Raw genomic sequence first — 13,865 nt, 5'->3', positions numbered from 1 at the left:
CCGCTCCACTTACGAAGATCTCAGGCTGCCACAGAGCACACGCACACAGCGTCACTGAGTCTTCCTTCACTCTGGGTGCACGATCACTGGGCACTCCACACACAGGTCTCAAGCTGCACGAAGATCACACGCGCAGCATCGCTGAGACTCACTTTACTCCGGGGCACACAACACCACGGTGAATCCTCACGAAAGTCTCCTGTGCACAACGCACCCGCACACAGCGGCGATGAGACTCACGTGGATTCCGGTGCACACGATCACAAGGCAAATCCTTACGAAAGTCTCACAGTGCACAACGCACACTCTCACAGCGTCGATGAGACTCACTTGGATTCTGGTGCACAAGCTCACTGGACAATCCTCACAACGGGGTTCAGGTTGCACAAAGCACATGCACACAGCGTTGCTGATCCTTGCTTGGATTCCAGGTGCCCCCGATCAAAGGCTGATCTTCCTGAAGGTCTCAGTGCTGCACAAAGCACACACACACAGCGTCACTGAGACTCACTTGGACACCAGGTGCCCATGATCACAGGCAGTTCTTACGAGGGTCTCAGACTGCAACAGGCATGCTCCCACAGCACCGCTGAGACTTTCCTAGAAACTTTTATGTTCCTATGTTTTCAAACAGGGAGCCAGCTCACCTCAGGCCCTTGGGGATAGTTACTTCAGGACACAGCACACAGCAAAGTCCTTCAAGCAGGGGGACACAGCACACATCAAAGTCCCTTTAGCCTTTCCTTGGTTGAAACAGCAAACTTCAGTCCAGTCCCAGATCACACAGCAAGGGTCAGTCCTATCCTTCAGTTGTTTCTTCCTTGGCAAAGGTCTTCCTGACCACGAAGTAGCTCCAGTCTTGTTCACACTTGATCAAGCCATTCTCCAAAGTACAGGGGTTTCAGCTCTCATAGTTATACTCCTAAATGGCTTTGAAGTCTCTGTGCTTCAGGGGGCACTGACCCCTGTTCAAAGCAGTTCTGGGTGCATCCCTTCCAGTGACACCTTTCATCCTTTGGTTAGTGGGGGTCTGGATGCCCAGTCACTCAGCAGGAGATGAGCCAATTGTTTTATAGCAGCAACCCAGGCCTCTTCACCTCTAAGGGCTTCTCCTCCCCCTACACTCCAGATGCAGGTCAGCCTGTTGCTGTCTCACCTCTTCCCCTGGGTCCAAAAAATTCCCCAGATCCTATCGCTTTCAAATCCAGACAGTCAATCCAAGCCAGGCAGAGACACACAGAAATGTTAGAGCACAAAAACTCAGCCACTTCTAAAAGAGTGGCTTCTGAACACACAATGCAAAACCACCTACATAAGAAGATGTGTTATTACATTGTGAGTTCAGGCATGCTAAACTTCACCTTTCCATCTTAAGCTTTTAGGAAGATAGGATGGAAAACATATTAGCCAGCCTTCCCAATCTATCCTATGGGCAAGATGGCCTTTCAACATGAAAAACGAAATGGAGATAATTTCACTGTCAGGACATGACACACACCTTAGTACATGTCCTACCTTTCACATGCACTGCACCCTGTCCAGGGGGTACCCTAGACCTACCATAGGGGTGTCTGATATATAGAGAAAGGGAAGGGTAAGGTCTGGCAAGTGAATGCACTTGATAGAACAACATGGCAGTTTAACAAACTGCGTGCAGGACCTGCAATGGCAGGCCTGGGTTTCCTTTTTAAGGCTACTTGTGTGGATGGCACACATAGTGCTGCAGGCCCACTAGTAGCAGTTGCATTACCAGCCCTGGCACATATAGTGCACTTTACTAGGGACTTCACTTAGTAAGGCAAACATACCAATCCTGGACAACCAATTACCATTACTTTATACTGGGAACACTTACACGTTCACACTGTTTAGCAGTGGCAAAGTGTCCAAAGCATCTAAGTTGGCAACACTATGTCAGAAAAAGGTCTAGGGGGAATTCAAAAAGTTTAGGGACTTTAGCCAAAAAGGGCCAAGTCCTACACCAATTAAATAGGAAGCAGGAAATTAATTTGTCAAATTATAACAATCACAGACATGAATCAATACAACCAAAGGATCTAAAAACACACATAATCCACTCCCTGGCAAATGTACAGCAGGCCAGGGGAGAGAAATATTGGGTAAACCAACTGAAAGACATACAAATCAGGGCGATAAACATGAAGAGGTTACGAGTCTTGTCATATCCGGGTACTTACATAATCTGAAGTCAATGAGAAGTAACTCTTCTATCCAACTGGCTGACCCTACCAAAGTTATCCAACAAACAAAGGGTAACAAGAACTCTAAGTCACAAGATACTTCAAATTCACGTAATGTGAATCCCTATCTATTGTTCATTGAAACTAATGGGTGCGATTGAACGATCTCATTAAAACCAACTGTTCAGTTGAGGAAAAAACTAAGCACTTCAAAGGATGGCCACCCAGTCGGAAGTACAACATGACTGACAAAATAGGGAAGAACGGATGACATCACAGGAAATTAAAACAGGCAACAAAAAACATCAAATGCCACTGCATCAGTAAAAACATCGAGAAATACTAAAACAATCCTCTCGTTCGTTGAAATACATCACTATGGAAGAACTACTCCAAGTAGACCCTGGCCTCCAAATAACCAAACTTGGTAATTGGGCCCAAGATAAGAGACCTCCAGTTATTTTATTTAACATATATGTTCTCCCAGATTCAGCCAGGAAAAAAGTACTTAAAAAAGAAATAGCATCTTCCATACTCAGTTACAAGTAAGATAACTCAACATGGGACATAATATTGACAGGGGACTTTAACTCAAATATAATCCATATTACAGATGATGATGATATCCTCCATGTTGATGACACGTTCTAGAACATCCCAACTCAAGTAAATTGAACAGCCAAACATCGACAACTCAGAAGGGAAATATTTGTCATGACCCTGGAATTTCTTGGAATCCAGCACTTTTCAATAAAATACACAACGGAAAGGGATCATTCTTGCCAGATCATATCGCTAGGAGTAATCCCATGTATACATGCGTTCGCCCTAGAGGAAACTGGCACGATAAACACAACTAAGTTAAAGCGATTGCAATGGTCTAATGAATCCATAGCAGATCTTGCATCTCTCACCAAAGCCTTAATGATTTACAGCACCAATACCAAAAATCATCAAATTGAAGCTTGGTTAAGCTTTGGTGATGCCTTATTAAAGCAAGTCTGTAGAGTGATATCGGGCCCACCACCCTTGCGAAGGACGAAACCAAGCCTTTTGCCCAGTTGTATTGAGTTAAAAAGGGAACAAAAAAAAGTCACCGGGCTATTGAAAGCTGCTTCCAAAAGTCTCCCCTTTGGGAACGCTTAACAAGTCTAAAAAAAGAATTTAAAAAAACAACTCTGGGTGTATATAGGAAAGCTACAGAGGATGCTTTCTGGACAAGCTAATATTTAATGCAAGGCAGAGTAACCCGGAGAAATTCTGGGAACTATAAATAGTCTCAACGCAGAAGTAAAAAGGCTAAAAAATAAACATTTTACAGAGCAATCATGGATGGACTACCTTGCAAGTACATTTGTGATAAACCAACATCCATCAGTAGCCGAAAATCTTTAGAGAAATCTACTGGGAGAGATTCAAGTAACCAAAATTGCATCTCCAACTAGTGATGAACAGTCCTGCACCTGGGTACCAGCTGGTAAACTGCAGGCCACAGAGGCCCTTAACTTCTATGCACCATTGCAAGTAAAAAAAACAGTCCTGCTTAATGGGTGCGGTGAAGGTGTACCAGGCCTAAACGGCCTACCGCAGGCCATTTTAAAAAGAAACATTGAATTCTGGTCACTAGAACAGGCTACGTTATCCAAGGAAGTTCAGCTTAGTGGCCTTGTCCCTGAGAGTTGGTGAAGCTCCATCATAAACCCAATATTTAAAGGAGGAGACAGGGCAAAGCCAGCCAATTATAGGCTTATAGCCCACCTAGACTCAGAAGCTAAACACTACGTTCCTTGATACTGGCAGACCTAACTGGCTGGTGAAATTCCACCTAACCAGACCAATTTCAGGGAAGGCTTAGGCACACCCACGAATATTTTAGCAACTGCCTGACTGATTGACCAATGCAAGCGGGCTCGGGAAAAGTTACACCTCTGTTTCATTGATTTTTAAACAGCTTTTGATCTCGTTAATCGGGTGCTGATATGGCACAAGCTAAAGAGTGGAAACTCCCTGACAAACTGCTACGAGCAATTCAATTGCTATACACCGAAACCTGCATTCAAGTAAAACTTGGGGTTCGCATTAGAATATCCAGGAAGGTTCAAACCTACTAAGGGCTTCAGCAGGGATCTGTCCTAGCACCCTACCTCTTTAACCAGTTCATTGCAGATCTTTCAACTGCCCTCAGTCAGGAAAATTCCCATCCCCCTCGGTGGGGTACACTTTGTCTCACTCACTTGCATATGCATATGCAGATGATAGTGTGCTTTTCAGCTGGACCAAAGTAGGTCAACAAAGATCAGTTAACGTCTTGGCATTGTACGCTAAAAGCAACCACCCGGAGAGTAAAGTAGCAAAAACAAAAACTACGGCTGTCTGCAATCTACAGAGGCAAGTCGCCTTGATAGTTTTAAATAATATTCATCTGGAGGAGGTAAGCAATTACAAAGTCTTGGGGCTGTAACTAGATTCTGGAGAAAACTTCTTCCAGCAAACAAATACATAGTGAAGAATGGGAATGCACTAATCCAGGCCTTTACCACCTAGGCAAAAGTAAAGGAGGTTCTATCATTTCAACCACTCTTAACAGTTATCTCAGCCAAGTTGCTTCCAACTATCACTTACACTAGTGTGGCCATGCAGTATTGGATAAAATGCATATTAACACCTTCATGCGAACATTCAACCTGCTTCACTGTTCATCAGCAGCACAAATTCGGCGTGAGTTTGGGCTTATCAGGCAAGACCTGTCCAGAAGATCAACAACAATAAAAAGTTGGTATAAGATCAGTCGGGATAAAGATTCTATACTAAATATCGCATTATGGTTGGCGCTTCAAATTGATCAGCGATCGGAATATCATAATTATCTGAATGCCTCTATTAAACAACTGAGTCTAACCAAATTGTGGGCCACGAGTGCACCAAACAACTCCTTTGAAAGGGCAACTAACAGGGTTGTAAAGTTTCAATCTTATCTACAAGATAAAATCAAATACAGCTCTCAATCACACGCATGGATGGTAATTAAACACTATGACAGACTGACACCAGCAACATATATGGCAATTCCCTTTCTGGCACATATAAAGCACAGACTTATGATCCTGTGCATGGGTAAAACCAACTTGGAAATACACAGTTTCCACTTCTTGTAGACTCTGCAAAGGATAAAAGGAGGACCTCATTCATTTGATCTGCTTCTGTTATAAACTGCGTAAGCTTTTCTCACTACTACTAAAAAGAAGCTTTAATGACAGAGGCATCTGTACGGTTGTATGACGTTACAACGCATTCCATTGCAACGCATACCTTTACCACGCATGGGTTACAATGCGAATGCTTTTACCATGCATAACCTTCACCACAAATATTCCTTTACCACGCATACCTTTACAACGATTTTCGTTGTAAATTCATGCATGGCAAGGGCATACTCTTGGTAAAGGTTTTCTCAGACCCCTTGCCGATTTCCTATAAGTGCTCCTGATGCAACGGAGTTTACCAGCTCTACTCATTCATTCACACAACACTCATTTGGTCCCATATACATTCATACATTCCATGAGCTGGTAAATATCCACTGGTCATCAATTTTTGTTTTACCCTAGGAAACCTTTACACCAATATTTTTACCATTCCTGTCTCCGGAGTAAATGCACATTCGAAAGATCTAGTAGTAGATTAGAATAGGGAGGAACATTTGTGAATACATTTATCTTTATTCAAAGAACCACAGACTCAGAAGGAGTTTTACAAGTTTATCTGAATTAATAATTGTGTGAGTCAAATCAGAGTACACATGGAAATACCAGAATTCTCCATCAGGAAAAATAGTGCAGTTAGCTTATAATCAGTTTACATTAATAAATTCTTGCAATGACAGCACCTGAGGAGAGAAAGAGTTGAGAGCAAAATACGGAGCATTTAACCCTACAATTATATTTACCTAGTATGGTGTGAGGACCCCGACATCAAAGGGTCAAGGATTCAGGACCAGTTCAGGACGGGGAAGGTGACATCTTCTAGTGTAAAGCCAGCGTTACACCCTTCTCTGGTGCTACTCTCTCCAGCTCAGGCTCGTCCGGACCCCTTCCTAGATGTGCCTCCTCGGTTGTTCCGCGAATTTTCCCTAGTGTTGGATTCTTCAATCAGATGGCAGCAAAATCAGGCAGCATCTCAGCATAGAATCAGCATCAAGTGTATCTAACTATGTAGAACTTACCTCTGTTATACCAATTCAAATGTATTATCCACCCCCAGATGTTTCAATTCCATGTTCACCCGCAATTTGATTGGGCCAAGTAGTGGGGTGAGGACATCACACCATACCAAGTGCAATAATTTCCTTTAGTCTATTGTCTATTTCTCCGCCCCTAATTTTAATACCCACAAGCTTTATTCCCACAAGCATTTCATATGTGGATCGATAAGTCTGTATTACAATGTTGCTTCTTCTTCTTCTCGTAGGGTCAAGAGTTGGTTTCCATGTCCTTGCTGGGCTGAGGGTTAGGCAGCCATTCAATGCGGTCCTTAGTTTCAGGACAAGCAGAAGTCGCGCAGGCGTAGTTGCCACAAGGAGACAGAGATGCGGTCACCCTCCAAGGCCTAAATACGAACTATTAATAAAGTCAGAGAAGAACATGTTAGAATACAAAATTAAATGAATTCACTGTATGCCACTTACTTCTACACTAACCCCATTTAATTAATAAATCTTTTGCATTAATGGCTTAGTAAAACTTGCATAGGTTAGTTTCCGCACAGCATGTGCGTTAGTGCGTTACTTTAAAGTGGCCATATTAAAAGCTATTGCGCAGCTTGCAAAGATTTCTCCCCAAGCAACAGAAATGTCATACTACATAGATGTAGTAGACGCATGCGCAGAAGAGTTCCCGCCTTTTTAGCGGCCATTTTAGGACACTCGGGTTATTCATTAGTGACGCACATAGGAAAGCTTCCCATAGATACAATTGTAAAATGTGGTGCACTGTCAGTACTCACAGACAGGTTGATTATAATGTTACAGGTTATTCGAGAGGATTGCATAAAAGCAAGTTTCTTTTTATGCGAAGACTTGCTCCATCACTCCCCTTGCCCCCTCCCCTCTCTAGTTCTCTAAAAAAAAAAAAATACCCCTCCCCTGTACCGCTGCGCGACCTCCCGACCCCAAGCCCCAAACCTTCTTAGAATTATCCCTGCCCGGAACACTTAAAATGTTTCCCTTTGCGATTCCCCCACCTAAACCCTTCTTACAAATACTCCTCCCTGCCCTTAACCCTAAAATCGGACCCCTGCGTAACACAACCCCCTCAATCCTTATATATATATATTTTTTAAACTAAAATTCCCCTTACCTCTCCATGATCTCCCGAGGTGACGTTGTACGTCGTAAAGAGGAAGCTGAAGTGTCTTTCCGTTTCCTCTAACGACGCCGATTGCTTCCACATCGCCACGGAAACAGGTGCATTTTTTTGGGAGGAGACCGCCCAAGCCCCCTTTTTTTCGCACGCATTTTTTTGGGGGGGGGGAGACCCCCCCAAGCCCCCATTTTTAGCCTTTAACACACATGCCTTTACTACGTATCTCGTAGTAAAGGTATGCGTGGTAAAGGCTATTCGTGTTAAAAACGCATGCGTTGTCATGCATGCGTGGTTAAGGTTATGCATGGAAACGGCCGCGTTGTAGTGGCCGTTTCCCATCTGTACGTGTAGGGAATGAATAACAGCATGGCTCGATCCATGGGAACCACAGTGAGGTTCCTGGCAATGGCACCAAGTGAAGAAACCCTGTGACAATCCTGCACTACCATAATACTGGAAACGGGTACAGGGATAGCCCCTTTTAAAAACTAATTGACTGCCCAGGTGATGACTCTTGCCGATTGATGTCAAGCTTACTCAGCCCAGCATATTGCCATTAGCATAACATTTTTGCTAGTCTGCTTTTAAATCTTCATGGTGAGGGTACATAGTCTTTGTTTGAATTTTCGGGCTGAACACAAATTTACATTGGTTTGCATACTTGCACATATCTTGCACTAGTTTGCTGATTTTAAGATCTTTTGTACTAGAAATCATGTAATTTCTTAGGGTAGAATGAGTGACATCACTTTCTCTCAGACACGTTTTATTTCATGATATTATAAATTGTAATATTTTATAGTTTTAACTTCGAAATTGTTATGGTTTTGATTAACTGAAACAATAAACTTGAACTTGACTTGATCCACATACAAGTAAATTAGCAAATGTTGGCCTGCATGGTACCCAGTGTTCTACTTACCATGAACATCACCATAAAGTATTGAGGAATCCCTGCCTGGCCCCACTCTTACCATTGCTAGAAGACTACAGAAACTCCAGTCTCTGGTGGCTCTGCACCTGTTACATCTCCTGCTCCCCTTTACCTCCTATTTCCAATCCTGTGTCAATTACCTGACATGCTTTAAAGACACCAGGAGGCATTCCAGCCTCATCCACTCCAAATGTAACCCCTCCTTCTCACTGAAACCAACTCCGACCATAGTATTTGGCAGAGCTCCCGCTATGGGATTTTTCATTCGGTTTGCAATTCTCAAATTGCAGCAAGTCTTGTTGTTTGGACTGTGCTGTATAATGCTGTATCAAAGTAATAGGTGTTTCAAAATATTTTGCACTCTTTGTTTCTGGCCCACCAATGGAAATGCTCTGCTTTGTAAGATTAGACAATCAACTTGCATCTTTTGTAATGGTATCGACAAGATATTAAACGTTCTTCTGATTGGATCTGTACTCACTTGCCCATGGATACTCAAGGTGGTGTGCACATGGTCTCCATTCCCTTGGAGGAAGAAGAAATCAAGCATGATCTTTACTTTCCTGGGCACCACTCAGAGGGATGTAATAACATCACTAACGTGGTACCCGTGACATACAGTGGTTTACCTTTTCCCAAAACAACATATTCTGCCTGTTGCCATCCATCTCGCTAACTCCGCCTTGGGGTTTGAGAAGCATGAAACAAAAGCATCTTTGTAGGACTCAGTGAGTGTGACCTGACGGTTTCATATGTACCTTGGTCCACGCTAAATCTGTACTCTTTCAGTAATTTTCTAGAGCCCTGTACTTTCTCAGTCAACCTCATGAAGAGTTTACGCACTCACCTTGTCTTTGGGAACAGAGCCACCGTTGGTTGCCTGCTGATTGGTCAAGATCCTGGTAGGCAGCTTATATCGTCCAAGCTATCCATCACACCTCCACCAGGATCCTTCATCATGAGAGAATGCCAGAGCCATTTTGGATACGGCTCATGCGTTTGCCATTATATTTCCTTTGTACTGAATGGGACCCACCATACATAAAGTTCAAGCTCTTGCTAAGACTCGGAAGGAGGTCTCAAACATGATGGCCTTTGCTTTCAAACTGATTCCATATGAGGTGGATGCTCAAAGATCTCTCATTTTGCAGAATCAAATGTCTCTCGATTTTGCCCTGGCTTCCTATTGTGGAGTATCAGCCATCGTGGTTTCAGGATGTTGCTATTATTTACTCAACGTTTCTCTTGAGTGTACATGAATAAATACACACCCCAGAAAGTGTGAAAGAGTTACATAGAATAACTGCTGGATTCAATCTAGAAGGTTTTGCAGGTGGGCGGCCTCAATCCTCAGCGCAGGATTCCTTGATCAGCTCCACGGGCATAGGTGTCTGGCAAATCCCATCATGTCGCCAATAAATGTTGTGGCCTGTCTGGAAGAAAGACACGTACCCCAAGTAGTAGGATTCTTCAGGTTTATTGGAGCATAGGCATCCTGTGTCTAAACAGCCCGACACCAACAGCCCCAACTGATCTCAACCGCCCTGGAACCCACCTATGTCACCGACCCAACATTCCACAATGGACTAGATAGAACTAGGAAAGACTAAGGAAATACTATGAATACTTTATAACAGTTTTAGGATTAGGTGCTGGTTAAAAGACACTTTTTGTGGAGTGGGCATAAAGAGAATTGAGATAATACTGGTTGTCTTGTTCGCCTTTTTTCTTTGATATATACTTATATGAGATGGTTTAAGTGGCTTAACGCTGCCTTGTGACGAAGGCGAAGCCCCTATCGTCACTACAACGTCCTGAAAAGTGAAGTTGTGGTGGCGATAGGGGCCTGTAAATATGCCCCAATGTTCCCTAGTGAAATTATTTTGAAAAGTATTTCAGCAAAGAAGGGACGGTGACTAAACGGTCCCTCCATTGATTTAAAAAAAAAAAAAAAACACTCCTTCTTAACAAAAGCTCTAGCACAAAACACTCTTTACCCTTAATGATATGTCACACACCTATAAAACCTGTTCTGAAAAAATGGCATGCTTCCAAGAATCTTTAATTCATAAAAACAACGTTGAAAATCTTACTCTCGGTTTGCATAAACGTGAAGACAAGACAGTCTGCTCATAAAGGAAGTAATGTGTTTTTTAAACATCACTTTATTAAGAGAAATGCTCCGCGATGTCACTAATCCTTGATCAGTTTAAAAATATAGAATACTTATCCACAGATTTCTCTAGAATGTTTTCTAGATGGCATATGTTATGGGCAAGTAGTCGCTCACAAGTAAACTGCTTCTTAGGAGACAATGTTTGATTTGTTCCAGAAAACACATTCTTCAGGGGAACATAGTATTTCAAGAAAGAGGGAAGCCATCTTTTTTAGAAAAATGCTGGTGACAGCATGGTGAGAAGTGGGGTCTGGTTTTGTTTATTACCGACCCTGTGGAGCTACACGCTGCGGCTAATAGCTTCAAACAGCGTCAGGGGCGAATACATTAGAAGTGATGGACCCTCCTAGAGAAGTGAATGAATCACTAAGGAACAAAAGGACAATAAGAAGGATCTTTTGCCTCTCAACCTTCATTTCTTTTCCTTTTTATAAGCATTGTGGATTAGTTTTCAAAAGACTGTGATCTAGTACAAACTTCATTTCACATAGAAACATAAACAGAACTTTAATGAAGGCGAGCGGGACTTCAATATACACCAGATTTAATATCTGTGAACTGTAAAGGTCGGAAATAAATGAAACCTTATAAAGATACAGCAAAATCAAGGCTTCTTTTCCATCCTCTGATAAAACATACTCACTGGAGAGAAGCCATTGGTGGCATCAATTAAGACGCTGGAGGGAGAGGTGTGAGAGGCAATGGCAGAGAAGGTCAAACGTTAGAGGTGAGAAAGCTATACTTAACTGTACTGAGTCCAAAGTCTCAAGCCAATGGCGAAGAAGGCTGGTTCACAAAAGCAAATGGTTGAAGGGGGCAGACTCAAAGACTGATTTATATTGTACGGATATTTACACTAAAGTATTTTTACTAAAGTCTATCTGACATTTTTCGTGCATATTTTGAAAAAGTATAAACCCTTCTAACTGTTTTTACAAATATAAAGCAAATCCCACAGAACGATTATTTAAAGTATTAATCTTTGAGTTGATCTAATATTAGATGGTGGCAAATTAATATATGGATTACTGTTGTGTTTCACAAATGCCACGTGCACGAGCAATGGAAATGGCACTTAGATTTGTTACTGAAAGATAATTATGTTCTAACATATAAATGGAGTTTTTTGCGACACTGTGAAATGGAATGACCTGAAAGCGGTAAATTCGTCCGAAAAGGAGACTTTAGCCAAAAGGTGATATGCAGAGACTTGTTTGGCCAAACTAAAAAGAGAGACACTTAAACCAGGACCAAAGTGATGGTGTGGTGAGGAAGGAAAATGCACCAGAGCTTTTATGTAAGAAAGCAGTGCTTCAGTTATTGGCAATATTGTCATAGCAATGACTCATATTCTATGTAAGTTGTTTTGGACAATAAGTAAAAAAATATAATTTTTGGTCCTCATCAAAGAAATCAGTGTAGATTGTGCATAAAAGTCCATCAATTTTTCAAAAGGTTTTTTATTAGTAAATTTTAGAATGTGGGCTTCTAAATAATTTGTTACATCCAAAATGGAATGATTTAAAAATGAGCTTTAGGTATCACATATATACTGTCTCCATAATTTTAACCGATTAACAAGTGCGTTACTCTCTATTTGTTTGAATTCCATTGAGACAGTTTTGCCAAAGTTCACAAACTTGTATTCTCTTTTATATTTTCTAATTCTTGCACAAAATGACCTTATAAGAGCCATTTTAATGGAAGATAGGTGCATTTCGTGTTCTAAAGGAGCAATGTCTTCGTATTACAGAGTATCCAAGACTTGGAAAAGGAGAGAATACAACTTCTCTGCAATATCCTGAATCGATACAATGAGCATGTATCCAAATTTGGAGAAACCTTGGCAATGGTATGTATCCCATAGTATCACAAAACTACTTATGTGTTGATAATATTTGATCATTGCAAACAATCTGCTTCCACAAGGGCTGATGCTGTGTGAATGAGCTACCATCCACAAGCGCATAATTCAGAGCTATCACTAGGCAGACATACAAATTGTCATAATTCAATCCCTCCTGCATAACATAGGTCACCATATTGGGAGGTCAAACTTGATTGGATCTCAATGCTAAGAGTACCATTCTCATTCGTAAACTAACGACGTGCAATTTGCACACAGCCTAGTTTGTGAATTTACTAATAGGTCGCTTCGCAAATCGTACTTTCGCAGGTGGCCACACGCAATCTGCCAAATGAATATTAAATAGGCAGTTCGAAATTTGCAATTCCCTGCACGGATTAAGGCCTGTCAGTGACAGGAAACCTTCACCCCTGCCTTTGCATTCCATTAAAAGAGGCTCATGTCAATTAACGGAACCTGTGCAGCTTTGAATTTTTTTTTTTAAGTGTTCACACCAGAGCGAAAGAGGCAGTGGTCCTTTGTACCACTCCCTACTCCAACAAGGCTGCTGTCGTCATTTCCGAAAGACAGATATCCACGAGGATGGATTCTCTTTTACAAATCAGATACCACCCCCTTTACTATGTCCATAACTGACCACTTATTTACAATCACAATCGCAGTTATGAACCATTGATATATTCCTTTCTGAATTCCAGATAGAAAGGAGACACCGCTTTCATGCGCACTTGTACTTGCAATTAGAACAGGGTTGCAATTAAGAAGTTCTGACTCACAAAAGTGCTTTTGTAAGTAGTAAAAAAATATTTTGCTGTCACAAACCCTATGATTTTGAAGATCATATAGGCTTTAAATATGTGAAGATAATTGTGGTGTTGAGTGTTGCCAGCAGCTTCCATCTATTGATGTAATCTGTACTTTTTTTTGTATAAATTATGGAATCTAGAAGTACATTTTAACTAACTGTTACTTAAACAGGTGCAGGCCAATGCTATGGTTAAAGCAATCTTTGTATGCTACATTCAACCTCATTCATGTAGGACCTAAGGTCACTAAGGGCCTCATTACAATGTAAGGTGGATCGTAACCAACAGTCAGTCTGTTGCGGTCCGAACTACATCTGGTGCCGCAGTCTGACCGCCACATAATGATACGTGGTGGTCGGAGGCAGCGGGCGGAGCAGCTACCCTACAATAGGGGAGTGCCTGCTCAGGCATGGCCATTGTGATTACGATGTCCCTTTCAGACAGCCTTTCAATGGCAATCCGACAGCCATAGAAAGGTTGTCGGAAACAGACTTTGGGGCCCTGTAGCAGGGCCTTAGCTA

General features: G+C 41.9%; 1 protein-coding gene across 10 annotated transcripts in view; it reads left to right on the top strand.

The window, feature by feature from the left end:
- NOSTRIN (nitric oxide synthase trafficking) overlaps positions 1-13,865 on the top strand; it is a 365,313-nt gene that overhangs the window by 154,871 nt on the left and 196,577 nt on the right. For all 10 annotated transcript variants that reach the window (XM_085645377.1, XM_085645374.1, XM_085645376.1 and 7 more), the window contains one exon: positions 12,425-12,523. In XM_085645377.1, coding sequence (XP_085501503.1) covers positions 12,425-12,523 — 99 coding nt within the window. The remainder of the gene's footprint in view (positions 1-12,424; positions 12,524-13,865) is intronic.

This window comes from Triturus cristatus, chromosome 3_1 (assembly GCF_964204655.1).
Source record: "Triturus cristatus chromosome 3_1, aTriCri1.1, whole genome shotgun sequence".
NCBI classification, from domain to species: Eukaryota; Metazoa; Chordata; class Amphibia; order Caudata; family Salamandridae; genus Triturus; species Triturus cristatus.
This window is presented reverse-complemented; position numbering and strand designations above follow the sequence as displayed.